The sequence below is a fragment of the Taudactylus pleione genome, unplaced genomic scaffold (assembly GCF_031769625.1).
Source record: "Taudactylus pleione unplaced genomic scaffold, aTauple2 ptg000800l, whole genome shotgun sequence".
In the NCBI taxonomy this organism is placed as follows: Eukaryota; Metazoa; Chordata; class Amphibia; order Anura; family Myobatrachidae; genus Taudactylus; species Taudactylus pleione.
In genome coordinates, this window is record NW_028285202.1 from 1,663,128 (window position 1) to 1,684,537 (window position 21,410).

At 44.3% G+C, this 21,410-nt stretch overlaps 1 protein-coding gene across 1 annotated transcript; it reads left to right on the forward strand.

The window, feature by feature from the left end:
* The first annotated feature begins 483 nt into the window (after positions 1–483).
* LOC148474929 (uncharacterized) lies at positions 484–21,187 on the forward strand. Its single transcript, XM_088458011.1, has 6 exons — positions 484–561; positions 6,801–6,992; positions 7,909–7,987; positions 9,669–9,766; positions 11,181–11,292; positions 19,628–21,187. Exons 3-6 carry the CDS (start codon positions 7,954–7,956, stop codon positions 21,085–21,087), a joined length of 1,704 nt encoding a protein of 567 aa, XP_088314137.1. The 5' UTR covers positions 484–561; positions 6,801–6,992; positions 7,909–7,953; the 3' UTR covers positions 21,088–21,187.
* The last annotated feature ends 223 nt before the right edge of the window (positions 21,188–21,410 follow it).

Below are 21,410 nucleotides of genomic sequence, written 5' to 3' on the forward strand. Positions count from 1 at the left end.
ACGGGTAAGTTAGGCTTAGAGTAAGGTTGGGGTACTGTACAGTGTACACATGGGTGGGTAAGGTTGGGGTTATGTACATTCGGGTGGGTAAGGATGGGGTAGTGTTACAGCAGACAGATAATCTTTGGGTGTAGGGCCGCACTGCTGGTTTATTTTCACAATGGGAAAAGAATAATAAAAAGAAAATGTAAAACTCAGAATAATGCAGAAATTTCCATGGAAGAAGAAGCTGATGATGTGACAGCTGCAATATGCACAGTGTCAGTCACACATAACATGGCAGCTGCGCCCCCTGTTGTGGGACCTGTGTACTGTCATATTTTCCTACATGTCGAATTGGGTAGGAACATATTATCCGTCACCAAGAGCATGTTACACACACGACTTCCGGCCTTTGCGTTCCACCTTACTTCCTGTCTGTGCGGTCCACCTTACTTCTGGTCTGTGCGGTGCACTTGTTTTCCGACCTGTGCGTTTCAAAGACCGGAACAGGGTTTTCCTCGATATCAACATCCGGGTCAGCGTTGAGCAGAAAGGAGAAAGCGCTGTGTCTGGGAGCCGGTAATGATCTGTATGATTATTATTATACAGAGGGAGCAGCCTGTGGTGTCCTGTTATTATTATACAGGGGGAGATGCCTGTGGTGTCCTGTTATTATTATTATACAGGGGGAGCAGCCTGTGGTGTCCTGTTATTATTTTTATACAGGGGGAGCAGCCTCTGGTGTCCTATTATTATACAGAGGGAGCAGCCTGTGGTGTCCTGTTATTATTATTATTATTATACAGGGGGAGCAGCCTGTGGTGTCCTGTTATTTTTACTATACAGGGGGAGCAGCCTGTGGTGTCCTGTTATTATTATTATACCTGGGGAGCAGCCTATGGTGTCCTGTTATTATTATTATAATACAGGGGGAGCAGGCTGTGGTGTCCTGTTATTATACAGGGGAGCAGCCTGTGGTGTCCTGTTATTATTACTATACAGGGGGAGCAGCCTGTGGTGTCCTGTTATTATTATTATACAGGGGGAGCAGCCTGTGGTGTCCTGTTATTTTTACTATACAGGGGGAGCAGCCTATGGTGTTTTATTATTATTATTATTATTATACAGGGAGAGCAGACTGTGGTGTCCTGTTGTTATTGTTATACAGGTGTAGCAGCCTGTGGTGTCCTGTTTTTATTATTATACAGGGGGACCAGCCTGTGGTGTCCTGTTATTATACAGGGGGAGCTGCCTGTGGTGTCCTGTTATTATTATTATATTATACAGGGGGAGCAGCCTGTGGTGTCCTGTTATTATTATACAGGGGGATAAGACTGTGGTGTTCTGTTGTTATTATTATTATACAGGGGGAGCAGCCTGTGGTGTTCTGTTATTATTATTATACAAGGGGAGCAGCCTGTGGTGTCCTGATATTATACTGGGGGAGCAGCCTGTGCTGTCCTTTTGTTGTTATTATAATCATACAGGGGGAGCAGCCTATGGTGTCCTGTTATTATTCTTATACAGGGGGAGCAGCCTGTGGTGTCCCGTTTTTATTATTATACAGGGGGAGCAGCCTGTGGTGTCCTGTTAATATACAGGGGGAGCAGCCGGTGGTGTCCTGTTATTATTATACAGGGGGAGCAGCCTGTGGTGTTCTGTTATTATTATACAGGGGGAGTAGACTGTGGTGTCCCGTTATTATTTTTATACAGGGGGAGCAGCCTGTGGTGTCCTGTTATTATACAGGGGGAGAAGACTGTGGTGTCCCGTTATTATTATTATACAGGGGGAGCAGTCTGTGGTGTCCTGTTATTATTATTATTATACAGGGGGAGCAGCCTATGGTGTCCTGTTATTATTATACAGCAGGAGCAGACTGTGGTGTCCTGTTATTATTATTATACAGGGGGAGCAACCTGTGGTGTCCTGTTATTATTATTATACAGGGGGAGCAGCCTGTGGTGTCCTGTTATTATTATACTGGTGGAGCAGCCTGTGGTGTCCTGTTATTATTATTATACAGGGGAGCAGCCTGTGGTGTCCTGTTATTATTATTATACAGGGGGAGCATCCTGTGGTGTCCTGTTGTTGTTATTATTATTTTTATACAGGGGGAGCAGCCTCTGGTGTCCTATTATTATACAGAGGGAGCAGCCTGTGGTGTCCTGTTATTATTATTATTATTATACAGGGGGAGCAGCCTGTGGTGTCCTGTTATTATTATTATACCTGGGGAGCAGTCTATGGTGTCCTGTTATTATTATTATACAGGGGGAGCAGGCTGTGGTGTCCTGTTATACAGGGGAGCAGCCTGTGGTGTCCTGTTATTTTTACTATACAGGGGGAGCAGCCTGTGGTGTCCTGTTATTATTATTATTATTATTATACAGGGGGAGAAGCCTGTAGTGTCCTATTTTATTATACAGGGGGAGCAGCCTGTGGTGTCCTGGTATTATTAAATAGGGGGAGCAGCCTGTGGTGTTCTGTTATTATTATTATACAAGGGGAGCAGCCTGTGGTGTCCTGGTATTATTAAATAGGGGGAGCAGCCTGTGGTTTCCTGATATTATACTGGGGGAGCAGCCTGTGGTGTCCTGATATTATACTGGGGGAGCAGCCTGTGCTGTCCTTTTGTTGTTATTATAATCATACAGGGGGAGCAGCCTGTGGTGTCCTGTTATTTTTACTATACAGGGGGAGCAGCCTGTGGTGTCCTGTTGTCATTGTTATTATTATACAGGGAGAGCAGCCTGTGGTGTCCTGTTGTTATTATTAATATACAGGGGGAGCAGCCTGTGGTGTCCTGTTATTATTATTATACAGGGGGAGCAGCCTGTGGTGTCCTGTTAATATACAGGGGGAGCAGCCGGTGGTGTCCTGTTATTATTACTATACAGGGGGAGCAGCCTGTGCTGTCCTGTTATTATTATTATACAGGGGGAGCAGCCTGTGGTGTCCTGTTAATATACAGGGGGAGCAGCCGGTGGTGTCCTGTTATTATTACTATACAGGGGGAGCAGCTTGTGCTGTCCTGTTTTTATTAAACAGGGGGAGCTGCCTGTGGTGTCCTGTTATTATTATACAGGGGGAGTAGACTGTGGTGTCCCGTTATTATTATTATACAGGGGGAGCAGCCTGTGGTGTCCTGTTATTTTTATACAGGGGGAGAAGACTGTAGTGTCCCGTTATTATTATTATACAGGGGGAGCAGTCTGTGGTGTCCTGTTATTATTTATTATTATTATTATTATTATTATTATTATTATTATTATTATTATACAGGGGGAGCAGCCTATGGTGTCCTGTTATTATTATACAGCAGGAGCAGACTGTGGTGTCCTGTTATTATTATTATACAGGGGGAGCAGCCTGTGATGTCCTGTTATTATTATTATTATTATTATACAGGGGGAGCAGCTTGTGTTGTCCTTTTGTTGTTATTATTATACAGGGGGAGCAGCCTGTGGTGTCCTGTTATTATTATTATACAGGGGGAGCAGCCTGTGGTGTCCTGTTATTATTATACAGGGGGAGCAGCCTGTGGTGTTCTGTTATTATTATACAGGGGGAGTAGACTGTGGTGTCCCGTTATTATTATTATACAGGGGGAGCAGCCTGTGGTGTCCTGTTATTATTATACAGGGGGAGAAGACTGTGGTGTCCCGTTATTATTATTATACAGGGGGAGCAGTCTGTGGTGTCCTGTTATTATTATTATTATTATTATTATTATACAGGGGAGCAGACTGTGGTGTCCTGTTATTATTATTATACAGGGGGAGCAACCTGTGATGTCCTGTTGTTGTTATTATTATTATTATTATTATTATACAGGGGGAGCAGCTTGTGTTGTCCTTTTGTTGTTATTATTATACAGGGGGAGCAGACTGTGGTGTCCTGTTATTATTGTACAGGGGGAGCAGGCTGTGGTGTCCTGTTATTATTATTATACAGGAAAACAGCTTGTGTTGTCCTGTTGTTGTTGTTGTTATTATACAGGGGGAGCAGACTGTGGTGTCCTGTTATTATTATTATTATTATTATACAGGGGAACAGCTTGTGTGTCCTGTTGTTGTTGTTATACAGGGGGAGCAGACTGTGTTGTCCTATTATTATACAGGGGGAGCAGACTGTGGTGTCCTATGATTATACAGGGGGAGCAGCCTGTGGTGTCCTGTTATTATTATACAGGGGGAGCAGACTATGGTGTCCTGTTATTATTATTGTTATATAGGGAGAGCAGGCTGTGATGTCCATTTATTATTATACAGGGGGAGCAGCCTGTTGTGTCCTGTTATTATTATTATACAGAGGGAGAAGGCTGAGGTGTCCTGTTATTATCATTACAGAGGTGGAGCAGACTGTGGTGTCCTGTTATTATTATTATTATTATTATTTTTTTTTGTACAGGGGGAGCAGTCTGTGGTGTCCTGTTATTATTATTATACAGGGGGAGAAGGCTGAGGTGTCCTGTTATTATCATTATACAGGTGGAGCAGACTGTGGTGTCCTGTTGTTGTTATTATTATTATTATTATTATTATTATTATTATTATTATTATTATTTATTATACAAGGGGAACAACCTGTGGTGTCCTGTTATTATTATTTTACAGAGAACGACATACCTTAGTATTTACTTATTATTGTACAGTTGGATCAGTCTCCTGTGTCCTGCTATTATAATTTAGGGGGAGTCATGTTACAATATTACAAGGGATCTTCCTGTGGAGTAACGTTTCTATACAGCTGTGGCCTTTTTTGTCACATGACTAAAATACAGGGGTGGAGCCTGTGTTGTAATATTATTATAATCTGGGTGAAGCAGCCCCTGGAGTCACCTTACTATAATGCAGTGGGGCAGCCTGTGGTGTTTTGTTACTATAATGCAAGGGGAGCAGCTTCTGAGTGTCACAATGACATTACTCTTATCTCTATTAGTAACACAGGGACATGATTGGGGAGGTGAGGGGATCTGGGAGTGTCACAGTGACATCACTTATATCTATAGTAATAATACAGGGACATGACTGGGGAGGTGAGGGGATCTGGGAGTGTCACAGTGACATCACTTATATCTATAGTAATAATACAGGGACATGACTGGGGAGGTGAGGGGATCTGGGAATGTCACAGTGACATCACTTATATCTATAGTAATAATACAGGGACATGACTGGGGAGGTGAGGGGATCTGGGAGTGTCACAGTGACATCACTTATATCTATAGTAATAATACAGGGACATGACTGGGGAGGTGAGGGGATCTGGAGTGTCACAGTGACATCACTTATATCTATAGTAATAATACAGAGACATGACTGGGGAGGTGAGAGGATCTGGAGTGTCACAGTGACATCACTTATATCTATAGTAATAATACAGGGACATGACTGGGGAGGTGAGGGGATCTGGAGTGTCACAGTGACATCACTTATATCTATAGTAATAATACAGGGACATGACTGGGGAGGTGAGGGGATCTGGGAGTGTCACAGTGACATCACTTATATCTATAGTAATAATACAGAGACATGACTGGGGAGGTGAGAGGATCTGGAGTGTCACAGTGACATCACTTATATCTATAGTAATAATACAGGGACATGACTGGGGAGGTGAGGGGATCTGGAGTGTCACAGTGACATCACTTATATCTATAGTAATAACACAGGGACATGACTGAGGAGGTGAGGGGATCTGGGAGCGTCACAGTGACATCACTTATATCTATAGTAATAATACAGGGACATGACTGGGGAGGTGAGGGGATCTGTAAGTGTCACAGTGACATCACTTATATCTATAGTAATAATACAGGGACATGACTGGGGAGGGGATCTGGGAGTGTCACAGTGACATCACTTATATCTATAGTAATAATACAGGGACATGACTGGAGAGGTGAGGGGATCTGGGGGTGTCATAGTGACATCACTTATATCTATAGTAATAATACAGGGACATGACTGAGGGGGTGAGGGGATCTGGGAGTGTCACAGTGACATCACTTATATCTATAGTAATAACACAGGGACATGACTGGGGAGGTGAGGGGATCTGGGAGTGTCACAGTGACATCACATATCTATAGTAATAATACAGGGAAATGACTGGGGAGGTGAGGGGATCTGGGAGTGTCACAGTGACATCACTTATCTATAGTAATAATACAGGGACATGACTGGGGAGGTGAGGGGATCTGGGAGTGTCACAGTGACATCACTTATATCTATAGTAATAATACAGGGACATGACTGGTGAGGTGAGGGGATCTGGGAGTATCAAATTGACGTCACTTATCTCTATAGTAATAATACAGGGACATGACTGGGGAGGTGAGGGGATCTGGGAGTGTCACAGTGACATCACTTATCTCTATAGTAATAATACAGGGACATGACTGGGGAGGTGAGGGGATTTGGGAGTGTCACAGTGACATCACTTATCTCTATAGTAATAATACAGGGACATGACTGGTGAGGTGAGGGGATCTGGGAGTGTCAAATTGACGTCACTTATCTCTATAGTAATAATACAGGGACATGACTGGGGAGGTGAGGGGATCTGGGAGTGTCACAGTGACATTACTTATATCTATAGTAATAATACAGGGACATGACTGGGGAGGTGAGGGGATCTGGGAGTGTCACAGTGACATCACTTATATCTATTGTAGTATTGAAGGACAGGACTGGGGAGGTGAGGGGATCTGGGACTGTCACAATGACATCACTTCTATCTATAGTAATAATAGAGGGACCTGGGATCTGGGAGTGTATGCAGTGATATTTGGTGTCTCTCCAAATACACAGAGTTACATCATAGTAAAGAAGACATCCGGTGAGTGTAAGACACACAGCAGCCATCCCCATGTGTCAGGAGGACTGAGCAGGACCCAGAGCCCCATCACGGTGCCTCCACCTCACTCACTGTCACATGAGAGAGACATTGACCAGAAGATCCTGGAAGTCACCAACAAGATCATTCAGCTGCTGACTGGAGAGGTGACTGCTGGGAATGGGACATTATACGGTAACACCAGGGAATGTGTCTGGGTGATGACTGGAGAGGTGACTGCTGGGAATGGGACATTATACAGTAACACCAGGGGATGTGTCTGGGTGATGACTGGAGAGGTGACTGCTGGGAATGGGACATTATACAGTAACACCAGGGGATGTGTCTGGGTGATGACTGGAGAGGTGACTGCTGGGAATGGGACATTATACAGTAACACCAGGGGATGTGTCTGGGTGATGACTGGAGAGGTGACTGCTGGGAATGGGACATTATACAGTAACACCAGGGGATGTGTCTGGGTGATGACTGGAGAGGTGACTGCTGGGAATGGGACATTATACAGTAACACCAGGGGATGTGTCTGGGTGATGACTGGAGAGGTGACTGCAGGGAATGGGACATTATACAGTAACACCAGGGGATGTGTCTGGGTGATGACTGGAGAGGTGACTGCTGGGAATGGGACATTATACAGTAACACCAGGGGATGTGTCTGGGTGATGACTGGAGAGGTGACTGCAGGGAATGGGACATTATACAGTAACACCAGGGGATGTGTCTGGGTGATGACTGGAGAGGTGTCTGCTGGGAATGGGACATTATACAGTAACACCAGGAGATGTGTCTGGGTGATGACTGGAGAGGTGACTGCTGGGAATGGGACATTATACAGTAACACCAGGTGATGTGTCTGGGTGATGACTGGAGAGGTGACTGCTGGGAATGGGACATTATACAGTAACACCAGGGGATGTGTCTGGGTGATGACTGGAGAGGGGACTGCTGGGAATGGGACATTATACAGTAACATCAGGGGATGTGTCTGGGTGATGACTGTATCATTGTGTGTGTCAGGTTCCTATAAGGTGTCAGGATGTCACTGTCTATCTCTCCATGCAGGAGTGGGAGTATATAGAGGAACAAAGGGGTCTGTACAAGGACGTGATGATGGAGAATCACTGGCCCCTCACATCACTGGGTAAGAGGAGACTATGATTTATTGTACAGGGGAGAGCAGGTATGGGGGGAGGGGGGGCCCTATATACACATCATCTGATAATCACATATACAGTGCATCCGGAAAGTATTCACAACGCTTCACTTTTTCCACATTTTGTTATGTTACAGCCTTATTCCAAAATGGAATAAATTCATTTTTGTCCTCAAAATTCTACACACGAAAATACCCTATAATGAAGTGTAAAAAGTTTTTTTGAGATTTTTGCAAAATTAATAAAAAAAACCACTAAGAAATCACATGTACATAAGTATTGCTGGCCTTTGCCATGAAGCTCAAAATTTAGCTCAGGTGCATCCTGTTTCCACTGATCATCCTTGAGATGTTCCTACAGCTTAATTGGAGTCCACCTGTGATAAATTCAGTTGATTGGACATGATTTTGAAAGGCATACACCTGTCTATATAAGGTCCCATACTTGACAGTGAATGTCAGAGCACAATCCAAGCATGAAGTCCAAGGAATTGTCATTAGACCTCTGAGACAGGATTGTCTCGAGGCACAAATCTGGGGAAGGGTACAGAAAAATATCTGCTGCTTTGAAGGTCCCAATGAGCACAGTGGCCTCCATCATCCGTAAGTGGAAGAAGTTCGGAACCCCCAAGACTCTTCCTAAAGTTGGTCGGCCGTCTAAACTGAGCGATTGGGGCAGAAGGGCCCTAGTCAGGGAGGTAACCAAGAACCCGATGGTCACTCTGTTAGAGCTACAGCATTCCTCTGTGGAGAGAGGAGAACCTTCCAGAAGGACAACCATCTCTGCAGCAATCCACCAATCAGGCCTGTATATTAGAGTGGCCAGACGGAAGCCACTGCTTAGTAAAAAGCACACGGCAGCCCACCTGGAGTTTGCCAAAATGCACCTGAAGGACTCTCTGGTCTGATGAAGCAAAGATTGAACTCTTTGGCGTGAATACCAGGCGTTATGTTTGGAGCAAACCAGGCACCGCTCATCACCAGGCCAATACCATCCCTACAGTGAAGCATGGTGGTGGCAGCATCATGCTGTGGGGATGTTTTTCAGCGGCAGGAACTGGGAGACTAGTCAGGATAGAGGGAAAGGTGAATGCAGCAATGTACAGAGACATCCAGGATGAAAACCTGTTCCAGAGCGCTCTTGACCTCAGACTGGCGACGGTTCATCTTTCAGCAGGACAACGACCCTAAGCACACAGCCAAGATATCAAAGGAGTGGCTTCAGGACAACTCTGTGAATGTACTTGAGTGTCCCAGCCAGAGCCCAGACTTGAATCCGATTGAACATCTCTGGAAAGATCTGAAAATGGCTGATGGAGTTTGAGAGGTGCTGCAAAGAAGAATCGGCGAAACTGCCCAAAGATAGGTGTGCCAAGCTTGTGGCATCATATTCAAAAAGACTTGAGGCTGTAATTGCTGCCAAAGGTGCATCAACAAAGTATTGAGCAAAGATTGTGAATACTTATGTACATGTGATTTCTTATTTTTATTAAATTTGTAAAAATCTAAACAAAAACTTTTTGCACGTTGTCATTCTGGGGTATTGTGTGTAGAATTTTGAGACCAAAAATGAATTTATTCCATTTTGGAATAAGGCTGTAACATAACAAAATGTGGAAAAAGTTAAGCGTTGTATACAATATACTCAGTCACTGTGTGTCTCCTACAGATGGACCCAGTAACAGAAATACCTCAGAGAGATGTCCCCGTCCTCTTTGTTCCCAGGATTGTACAGAAGAGAATCACAGGATCTCACAGGAGCATCAGGTAAATTAGTAATGCAGAACGGAATTGTATTGAAATACCGGTGGCTGTTCATCCGTCGGTTGAAATGCCGACTGCGGAAGCTCGACAGGAGGAGACCCCGACTGGGGCTGGTAAGTATCCTAACCCTCCCCTCTCCCTTCCCTAGTGGGGCCTAACCCTAAAACTCCCAGGGTGGTGCCTAACTCTAAACCTCCTGGGGGGTGCCTAACCCTAACTTCCCCTTGTGGTGCCTAACCCTAACTACTTTTCCTAGCCTAACCCTAACCTTCCCTGGGGGGTGCCTTACCCTAAGTCCCATTGGGCCTTGGGGGTGCCTAAATCTAACCCTCAACCCCCCCCTCCCGCGCAGCTAAATGTTAAGACACCCCGGACTTACCTTGTTCGGGACGGCGTCTTTCTGCATTCTGGCGTCGGGATTAAGTTGGAGTCGGTATTTTGACGCCTATCTTAAGTCCTGTGTCAGGTTTAGCATTCTGTCCGCCGATCTAATAACTACATCCCACGCAGAACATTGCAAAAGCACCTTAACAAAGACAGGGACTACCAGGTCCTCAGAGCCCTCACTTGTCTCTTCCTGCGCTGAGCAATGTTAGGATTGCTGCTCACTGTAATCTATATGTCCTATAGGCAATTTGTTTTATATTACTAAAAAGGCTTATGCATGTTATTTTTGATTGCAACTTTTAATGCACAATAACGGACTCCACCAAATCAAGAGTATCAGTAAGGGTCAAGACAGTATTTCGCAGAGACTTGGGAAATGTTGTTGAAGCAACCATGGCCTCGGGCACCATGGTAAGATCGTCTGCATCAGGGACCGATTCTTCATTCAAACCAAGGTGTCCAGTCATTGAGGGCTTAGAGTTTGAGTGGCCACTGCTGAGACAAAATGATTGAGAGACCTCTTACAGCCTGGAAACTCCTCCTTGATTTACTATAGGGTTTGGAAGAAATGAATTCTGTGTAGCAGCCCTAATCCAGTGATCCCTGCTTCTCCTACCATTCCACAAGGGGTTTGCCAAGTGTTGACATTTCAGATGTCCACATTTTCAACATGCCAACTGTAGATAGCTGTCGACATTGTGAGTGCACCCCCTGTTTATTATATTTAGTCCACCCTATTCTTTAATATATGGCATGAGCACATCTCATACATTATGGGCTGCCATGGACTTTGAAAGGAAATTCTAGAATAATTACCAACAGATAGCCCAATACTCCAACTCGTGTTGTCTGTTTTTAGGACAGCTTGAGAAGCCTCTCCGAGACACCAATGGAAGGCAGAGTTCCTCTATGTACCTTCTGTATGGGTTTCTTTTTCCTGTCTCTACTCAGCTGACCAAGGCGTTAACCGCTACGCTACAGCTACCACAGAGTATTTCACGGAAATTCACTTTTTCTCTTTAATATCCAGGATGAAAACCTCAGCGATTATCAAATTGTTGTTATAGAAGAGATAAAAAAGGAGGAGGATGAGCTTCATGGGATTATTAAAGAGGAGGAAATCCCTACAGGTATCAGCACAAGTAAGTAATAAGTCCTAAATACCGAACAGTCACCTGTTCTCCTTGCTCAGTTACTACAACAATCTCTTTTTCTACACCCTTATCTGCCAGCCCATTTTAGACTCCTGTTCTCCCCTCACATCATGTCACTGTGTGTTACCAGCCCAGATATCTGACCAGTCTCCTCCCCACACTCTCTGGTGTATCTCATACATCAGTAGCCATCAACCCCTATTATACTCCTGCTCTCCCCCTCACATCATGTCACTGTACGTTACCAGCCCAGAGATCTGACCAGTCTCCTCCCCACACTCTCTGGTGTATCTCATACATCAGTAGCCATCAACTCCTATTATACTCCTGCTCTCCCCCTCACATCATGTCACTGTGTGTTACCAACCTAGAGATCTGACCAGTCTCCTCCCCACACTCTCTGGTGTATCTCATACATCAGGAGCCATCAGCCCGTATTATACTCCTGCTCCCGCCCTCACATCATGTCACTGTGTGTTACCAGCTCAGAGATCTGACCAGTCTCCTCCCCACACTCTCTGGTGTATCTCATACATCAGGAACCATCAGCCCGTATTATACTCCTGCTCCCGCCCTCACATCATGTCACTGTGTGTTACCAGCCCAGAGATCTGACCAGTCTCCTCCCCACACTCTCTGGTGTATCTCATACATCAGGAGCCATCAGCCCCTATTATACTCCTGCTCTCCCCCTCACATCATGTCACTGTGTGTTACCAGCCCAGAGATCTGACCCGTCTCCTCCCCACACTCTCTGGTGTATCTCATACATCAGGAGCCATCAGCCCGTATTATACTCCTGCTCCCGCCCTCACATCATGTCACTGTGTGTTACCAGCCCAGAGATCTGACCAGTCTCCTCCCCACACTCTCTGGTGTATCTCATACATCAGGAGCCATCAGCCCCTATTATACTCCTGCTCTCCCCCTCACATCATGTCACTGTGTGTTACCAGCCCAGATATCTGACCAGTCTCCTCCCCACACTCTCTGGTGTATCTCATACATCAGTAGCCATCAACCCCTATTATACTCCTGCTCTCCCCCTCACATCATGTCACTGTACGTTACCAGCCCAGAGATCTGACCAGTCTCCTCCCCACACTCTCTGGTGTATCTCATACATCAGTAGCCATCAACTCCTATTATACTCCTGCTCTCCCCCTCACATCATGTCACTGTGTGTTACCAACCTAGAGATCTGACCAGTCTCCTCCCCACACTCTCTGGTGTATCTCATACATCAGGAGCCATCAGCCCGTATTATACTCCTGCTCCCGCCCTCACATCATGTCACTGTGTGTTACCAGCTCAGAGATCTGACCAGTCTCCTCCCCACACTCTCTGGTGTATCTCATACATCAGGAACCATCAGCCCGTATTATACTCCTGCTCCCGCCCTCACATCATGTCACTGTGTGTTACCAGCCCAGAGATCTGACCAGTCTCCTCCCCACACTCTCTGGTGTATCTCATACATCAGGAGCCATCAGCCCCTATTATACTCCTGCTCTCCCCCTCACATCATGTCACTGTGTGTTACCAGCCCAGAGATCTGACCCGTCTCCTCCCCACACTCTCTGGTGTATCTCATACATCAGGAGCCATCAGCCCGTATTATACTCCTGCTCCCGCCCTCACATCATGTCACTGTGTGTTACCAGCCCAGAGATCTGACCAGTCTCCTCCCCACACTCTCTGGTGTATCTCATACATCAGGAGCCATCAGCCCCTATTATACTCCTGCTCTCCCCCTCACATCATGTCACTGTGTGTTACCAGCCCAGAGATCTGACCCGTCTCCTCCCCACACTCTCTGGTGTATCTCATACATCAGGAGCCATCAGCCCGTATTATACTCCTGCTCTCCCCCTCACATCATGTCACTGTGTGTTACCAGCCCAGAGATCTGACCAGTCTCCTCCCCACACTCTCTGGTGTATCTCATACATCAGGAGCCATCAGCCCCTATTATACTCCTTTATGCAAAATTTATTGAAAAAATTGGCGCTGCTAGTTATAGTGTGTTTAGAACAAATAGAAAAAATACTTATCCGTGTAGATGCTGTAATAAACGTCAGTTCTAATATTCTTTCTTTGTCTTTACCCAAAGTTCCGAGATCTGCCGTTCCTCCTGGCTGCTGTGTGTGTAATGAGAAGCATCTCATTACACACACAGCAGCCAGGAGGAACGGCAGAAGTTACCGTGCTGGTAATAGTTGGGATTCCAGAGAGAGAAGAGACCTCCACTTCATGTAATAAGATCTCGGAACTTTGGGTAAAGACAAAGAAAGAATATTAGAACTGACGTTTATTACAGCATCTACACGGATAAGTATTTTTTCTATTTGTTCTAAACACACTATAACTAGCAGCGCCAATTTTTTCAATAAATTTTGCATAACGGATATTTCTTTGGATCTTTGGGGAAAGATCTTTATTGAAAAGGCTGCAGCATAGTTTTGAAGCGCCCAAGACTTTCTTCCACCTTGTTGTTGTATTCCCTATTATACTCCTGGTCTCCCCCTCACATCATGTCACTGTGTGTTACCAGCCCAGAGATCTGACCAGTCTCCTCCCCACACTCTCTGGTGTATCTCCTATATCAGGAGACATCAGTCCCTATTGTATTTGTATTGTATATGGTCACTAGATTATTTAGCTTGCCATTACATTCACTTTTAGGGGTACTCAATATGGGAGCGAAAACTCAGTTTTTGCAATGTTTTCGCACCTATGACGTCATTATCGCAGGTTCGAAAAGTCTTTGAAAAAAAACGGGGATAACTTTTCACCACTGAATAGGTGGCGAAAAAAAGTGCAGAATTGGAGTTTAGGGGTGCAGGCTTAAAAAAAATAGCCTGCATCCTTCAGAATGACCCCTTGAAACGATCTGTGCAAAAAAAAAATAATCGGGACACCCCAAAAAAAGCACTTTGAATTTGGGGGCCAAAAAAAAAAATGTTGGGGAACAAAGTTAAAAAATAGCGAACTTGACTCTGGGGGGGTCCCCAAGTATGCCCCAGGTGTTTTTTTCATTGCAGCTCCTTGTGCAAGTGGGTTTTTCACAATTTTTTCAAATCTCTTTAGCAACTTTAAAATATGCTGACCCCCATTTTCAAGTACCCCAAATTTGTTGGGCATAGTTATTTTTCCCCCAAAAAAATTCTAAATGGTCTTCTGCACCACTTTCTTCAAAGTTGCATTTATGCACTTGCCGCGGCTATTAGAAACCCTGACTTCCTTCAGGAGTTAAAAATGGGGGTACCCATAGTGATCCACCATGTCTAGACATCATTAGGGGGGGTCCCTAGAATATTTCCCAAAAATTCCCGTTTTTGTTAATCTGTAAAAAAATGTTGTAAAAATGTAGAAAAAAAATTACATAAGGTCCCCCCCCAAAAGCCAAACCAGCCCCAGGCTTACCAGCCAGTGGTGGTTTCTAAAAATACGGGGAACAAAATGTGTAGGGTTCCACCGTATTTTAGAAACCAACACCAGGCTGCAGGGACTAGTGCTGGTTTTAAATATAGGGGCAAAAACGACGTGGGGTACCCCCTATATTTAAGACCAGCACCAGACCCAACCGACCGGGGTGTTATGCCACAGCCCGGAGACCCAATCACCGGGGATACAGGTCCAAAGCATTACACCCCAAGTCGGTCAGCGCAAGCCGGTGATCTCGGGGGAGTCGGGGACCCACCAAAAAAGGGTCCCCCCTCTCCCGAGCACCACAGGCTTACGCTGAAGCCTGGGGCTCTTCCCCATACCCCTTGCTTGGTGGGTATGGGGGTAATAGGGGGGCCAAATAATGTAACACTATTGTACTTTACAGTGGAACTATAAGTGCCAGCATGCCTGCCATTTTGCACTTGTGGAACTACAAGTGCCAGCAGACATGCAGCACCTGTAATTTCACTGTAAAATAAATAGTTAAAAAAAGACAAAACACACACACCGTGCCCAGTATAAGTTTATTACATACACCTACCCATTCACACATACTTACCTATACCAGAAGTTTCTGTCCCCTTCTCCAGTAGAGATCCTTAAAACTTGGCCCTGTAAGGAAGATTTCATACTCACCTACATCCAGCGCTGGTCTCCGCAGTAATCCATGGGATTTAAAAAAAAAAAAAATACGCATTTAGCCGATTCCATGGATTACTGCGGAGACCAGCGCTGGATGTAGGTGAGTATGAAATCTTCCTTACAGGGCTAAGTTTTAAGGATCTCTACTGGAGAAGGGGACAGAAACTTCTGGTATAGGTAAGTATGTGTGAATGGGTAGGTGTATGTAATAAACTTATACTGGGCACGGTGTGTGTGTTTTGTCTTTTTTTAACTATTTATTTTACAGTGAAATTACAGGTGCCGCATGTCTGCTGGCACTTGTAGTTCCACAAGTGCAAAATGGCAGGCATGCTGGCACTTGTAGTTCCACTGTAAAGTACAATAGTGTTACATTATTTGGCCCCCATTATTTGGCCCCCCTATTACCCCCATACCCACCAAGCAAGGGGTATGGGGAAGAGCCCTAGGCTCTTCCCCACACGTAAGCCTGTGGTGCTCGGGAGAGGGGGGACCCTTTTTTGGGGGGTCTCCGATTCCCCCGAGATCACCGGCTTGCGCTGACCGACTTGGGGTGTAATGCTTTGGACCTGTATCCCCGGTGATTGGGTCTCCGGGCTGTGGCATAACACCCCGGTCGGTTGGGTCTGGTGCTGGTCTTAAATATAGGGGGTACCCCACGTCGTTTTTGCCCCCTATATTTAAAACCAGCACTAGTATCTGCAGCCTGGTGTTGGTTTCTAAAATACGGTGGAACCCTACACAATTTGTTCCCCTTATTTTTAGAAACCACCACTGGCTGCAAGCCTGGGGCTGGTTTGGCTTTTGGGGGGGGACCTTATGTCATTTTTTTTGTAATTTTTTACTAATTTTTTTTACAGGTTAACTAAAACGGGTACCCCCATTTTTAACTCCTGAAGGAAGTCGGGGTTTCTAATAGCCGCGCAGGAAAAAACACCTTGCAAAGCTATTTAAAAACCCGACTTTCTTTTGCAGGCAAAAACGGGGTTACCCATAGTGATCCCCCATGTCTGGACATCTTTAGGGGGGTCCCAGGCATATTTCCCGAAAATTCCCGTTTTTTTCCTTAAATGGGGTCAAGGGTCATTTTTAAAAAAACAGGGATAATTTTTCTAAGCACTATAGCAAGTGAAAAAAAATGCAGAATAGGGGTTTGGGGCTGTAGGCTTATAAAAAATAGCCTGTAGTTTAAATTTCCCTTAAAAGGAAATGTTAAAAAAAAAAATGTCCTAAAAAAAAATCGGGACACCCTTAAAAAAATGTTAAAAAAATTTGGGTTTAAAAAAAAAAAAATTAGGTAAAAAAAAAAACAAAGTAACGAAATTATTTCTGGTGGGGTCCCCAAGTATGGGGCGGCTGTTTTTTTCATTGCGCAAAGTAGCGGCAAGTGCATTTTTGCTGAATTTTTAAAAATTACCTTTAGGGACTTAAAAATATGCTAGTACCCATTTTCATGTACCCCAAATTTGATGAGACCACTTAAAAAAACGAAAAAAAAAAAAACCTAAGTGCTCTTCTGCATCACTTCTTCAATGTCGGGAAAAAAAACACCTGCACGGCTATTTAAAAACCCCGACTTTCTTCTGCAGGCAAAAACGGGGGTACCCATAGTGATCCCCGAGGTCTGGACATCTTTAGGGGGCTCCTACAATTAATTCCTGAAAGTTCAATTTTTTTTTCGCCGATCCAAGTATCGCCGGGTCCCGTTTTCGACGATTTCAAATTGAATACGGGGATAAGCGGGAGCGCGCGCGATACTTTTTCGCTGGCAAAACCTCTGATGTGCGGCGAAAAAACCTCGATTAGCGAGGTTAACGTTTCATATTGAATACCCCTATTAGTCTTTTAATATTTTTTTAATGTAATTTTAAATATCACTATAATATTAACATTTCTGTGTTTTTATCGCTTTACTTATGTTTTATATGGGCAGACTTTCATTTTTTTTAGTTCTCCCAATTTCTGATCCTCTATGGGTAACACAGGGTTTACAACTAACTTCAATATGGATTTTGACCCTCAACTTCATAAGCCTACCTGTTTCCCAGGATCAGACAGCCATCATGTGTGCTGCACTGTGCTCAGCTACACTCTGCTGTGCTGTCACGCTACTTTCCTTCCCATGTCAGTGCTGGTCTACAGTGCTGTCTACATCACATTTTAGGATTATGCTACCCTAGGCCAGGGGGACATATAGAGGCTGCTTCCCTGTTTTCGTTTGCTGCCTTTTCTGTCCACCTGGAGAACTTTGAGCGGTGCTGATAATCTGGTCCCTGTCTACTTTGAGGGCAGTGCCTGGGTTGCTGCTGTGGTTGGACAATGTGACTTGTTAATGCATCTTATTGTGCTATGATGCTGGCGAGTAATGTGGATGAATGGGAAATGTTACCATATTTGGAGTATAGTTGTCCAATCTGGCTGTGCAATCACCTTGTCACCTTGGATGAAGCCATGTAACATGCTCGGTAATGTGGTTGTGTTATAGTTTAAGGCCGTATTCTATCTATATGTATCATTGTAGTACAGTATTCATAGTTGCTGATAGAAATTAAACAGTTAAATATATTGCATTAAATTAGGCAGATCCTCACGGTTTGTTAGCTTTCGCAGGTGGAGCCATTAAAGTAGCGCAATTGCGCTCAATGGCCACGATCTCAGGCAGGGTTTTTTCAGTGCGTTTCCTCCGATTTCGGCTTGCGACCTTAAGAGGTGCATGCAGAAATCTGCAGAGGCGACTCTACTGTATCTGCAGAGGTGACTCTACTGTATCTGCAGTGCTCTACTGTATCTGCAGAGGCGACTCTACTGTATCTGCAGTGCTCTACTGTATCTGCAGAGGCGACCCTACTGTATCTGCAGTGCTCTACTGTATCTGCAGAGGCGACTCTACTGTATCTGCAGTGCTCTACTGTATCTGCAGAGGCGACTCTACTGTATTTGGAGTGCTCTACTGTATCTGCAGAGGCGGCTCTACTGTATCTGCAGTGCTCTACTGTATGTGCATTGCTCTACTGTATCTGCAGAGGCGGCTCTACTGTATGTGCAGTGCTCTTCTGTATCTGCAGAGGCGACTCTACTGTATCTGCAGTGCTCTACTGTATCTGCAGAGGCGACTCTACTGTATCTGCAGTGCTCTACTGTATCTGCAGAGGCGACTCTACTGTATTTGGAGTGCTCTACTGTATCTGTAGAGGCGACTCTACTGTATCTGAAGTGCTCTACTGTATCTGCGGAGGCGGCTCTACTGTATCTGCAGTGCTCTACTGTATGTGCATTGCTCTACTGTATCTGCAGAGGTGGCTCTACTGTATATGCAGTGCTCTACTGTATCTGCAGAGGCGGCTCTACTGTATATGCAGTGCTCTACTGTATCTGCAGAGGCGACTCTACTGTATCTGCAGAGGCGGCTCTACTGTATCTGCAGTGCTCTGCTGTATCTGCAGTGCTCTACTGTATCTGCAGAGGCGGCTACTGTATATGCAGTGCTCTACTGTATCTGCAGAGGTGGCTCTACTGTATATGCAGTGCTCTACTGTATCTGCAGAGGCGGCTCTACTGTATTTGGAGTGCTCTACTGTATCTGTAGAGGCGGCTCTACTGTATGTGCAGTGCTCTACTGTACCTGCAGTGCTCTACTGTATCTGCAGAGGCGGCTCTACTGTATATGCAGTGCTCTACTGTATCTGCAGAGGCGGCTCTACTGTATTTGCAGTGCTCTACTGTATGTGCAGTGCTCTACTGTATGTGCAGTGCTCTACTGTATCTGTAGAGGCGGCTCTACTGTATTTGGAGTGCTCTACTGTATCTGTAGAGGCGGCTCTACTGTATCTGCAGTGCTCTACTGTATGTGCAGTGCTCTACTGTACCTGCAGTGCTCTACTGTATCTGCAGAGGCGGCTCTACTGTATGTGCAGTGCTCTACTGTATATGCAGTGCTCTACTGTATCTGCAGAGGCGGCTCTACTGTATTTGCAGTGCTCTACTGTATGTGCAGTGCTCTACTGTATGTGCAGTGCTCTACTGTATCTGTAGAGGCAGCTCTACTGTATGTGCAGTGCTCTACTGTATTTGCAGTGCTCTACTGTATCTGCAGAGGCGACTCTATTGTATTTACAGGTTAAACCGAGGTTCCTGTGGAGCCACAGAAGCTAAATGATTTTCCCCCATTGTATGAACTTTTACTCAATGCTAAAAGAAAATATCTATTTCCAAAGATGTATTTTATTTCCAGCAGATGGATGCAAAAGCTGGAATACCTTGGATGGACATCTGCTTCTGTCTTCAGATTTAAAAATAGAAGATAACAACATCGTACAAGATTCTCCAAGAGAAAAGCCCATTACAATAAATATACGTCCAGTGTTTGACAGTGGAGATACGTCATCTGATCCTTCTAATCATAAAGAATGTTCTGCTGATAATGTAGATGTTGTTACACATAGAACTACAAGTGCTAAAATGTTTCCCTGTTCTGAATGCGGTAAATGTTTCTTATATCACTCAATCTTTGTTAGACATCAGAGAACTCACACAGGAGAGAAACCATTCTCTTGTTCTGAGTGTGGGAAATTTTTTGCAGAGAAATCAAAGCTGATTGCACATGTGAGAACACACACAGGGGAGAAACCATTTCCATGCTCTGACTGTGGGAAATGTTTTGCACATAAATCATCTCTTGTTATACATTTGAGAAGTCACACAGGTGAGAAACCATTTCCATGCTCTGAGTGTGGGAAATGTTTTCCTCATAAATCAGATCTTGTTTCACATCAGAGATATCATACAGGTGAGAAACCATTTACATGTTCTGAGTGTGGTAAACGTTTTGCACATAAATCAAATCTTGTTAAACATCAGAGACGTCACACAGTTGAGCAGCCATTTCCAGGCTCTAAACATCAGAGACGTCACACAGGTGAGCAGTCATTTCCAGGCTCTGAGTGTGGGAAATGTATTATACAGAAATCAGCCCTTGTAATGGATCAGATAAGTCACACAGATGAGAAGCCATTTTCATGTTCGGAGTGTGGGAAATGTTTTAAAATGAAATCAAATCTTGTTAAACATCAGAGAAGTCATACTGATGAGAAGCCATTTTCTTGTTGTAAGTGTGGAAAATGTTTTACACGGAAATCGGATCTTGTCAGACATCAGAAAACTCACACGGGTGAGAAGCCATTTCCATGTTCTAAGTGTGGGAAATGTTTTAAAATTAAATCAAATCTTGTAAGACATCAGAGAACTCACACAGGTGCAAAGCCATTTCCATGCTCTGAGTGTGGGAAATGTTTTACAGAAAAATCAGATCTTGTCAGACATCAGAGAAGTCACACAGGCGAGAAACCATTTCCATGCTCTGAGTGTGGAAAATGTTTTACAGAGAAAGCATACCTTGTCAGACATCAGAGAAGTCACACAGGTGAGAAGCCATTTCCATGCTCTGAGTGTGGGAGATGTTTTACACAGAAATCATATCTTGTTACACATCAGAGAAGTCACACAGGTGAGAAGCCATTTCCATGCTCTGAGTGTGGCAAATGTTTTATAGAGAAATCAGATCTTGTCAGACATCAGAGAACTCACACAGGTGAGAAGCCATTTCCTTGTTCTGTGTGTGGGAAATGTTTTCCACAGAAATCAGATCTTGTCAGACATCAGAGAACTCACACAGGAAAGAAAACATTACCATGAGGTGATAGACAAAATAGAGTTGCAGCAATAATCTAAATATTGTAAAATATTTTTATATTATTAATGTAAATGATTAAAAAAAACTGTTGCAAATATATATTTTCAGATTTTATTGACATCACTGATTTCTGAAGGGTCTTTTGAAGCTTCTATTGCACAGTATATTAACATGTTATAATTTAATTACCATCCACAGGCATAGGTGAATTGTATTTCATCAACGTAAGACTGGAAAGTACAGTATTTTCCTTCTGTTAAACATTGGCTATAACTCTTCACAGTATTGAGATCACATTGTTATATAGGGTAGTAAATAATATATA

What these genes read in the sequence shown, in the direction of transcription:
- LOC148474929 (XM_088458011.1), top strand. Translation starts at nt 7,954, where the DNA reads ATGATGGAGAATCACTGGCCCCTCACATCACTGG. An exon ending in GGATCTCACAGGAGCATCAG is followed by an intron (nt 9,767 to 11,180) that starts GTAAATTAGTAA and finishes TTTAATATCCAG; the next exon opens with GATGAAAACCTCAGCGATTA. An exon ending in CCCTACAGGTATCAGCACAA is followed by an intron (nt 11,293 to 19,627) that starts GTAAGTAATAAG and finishes TTTTATTTCCAG; the next exon opens with CAGATGGATGCAAAAGCTGG.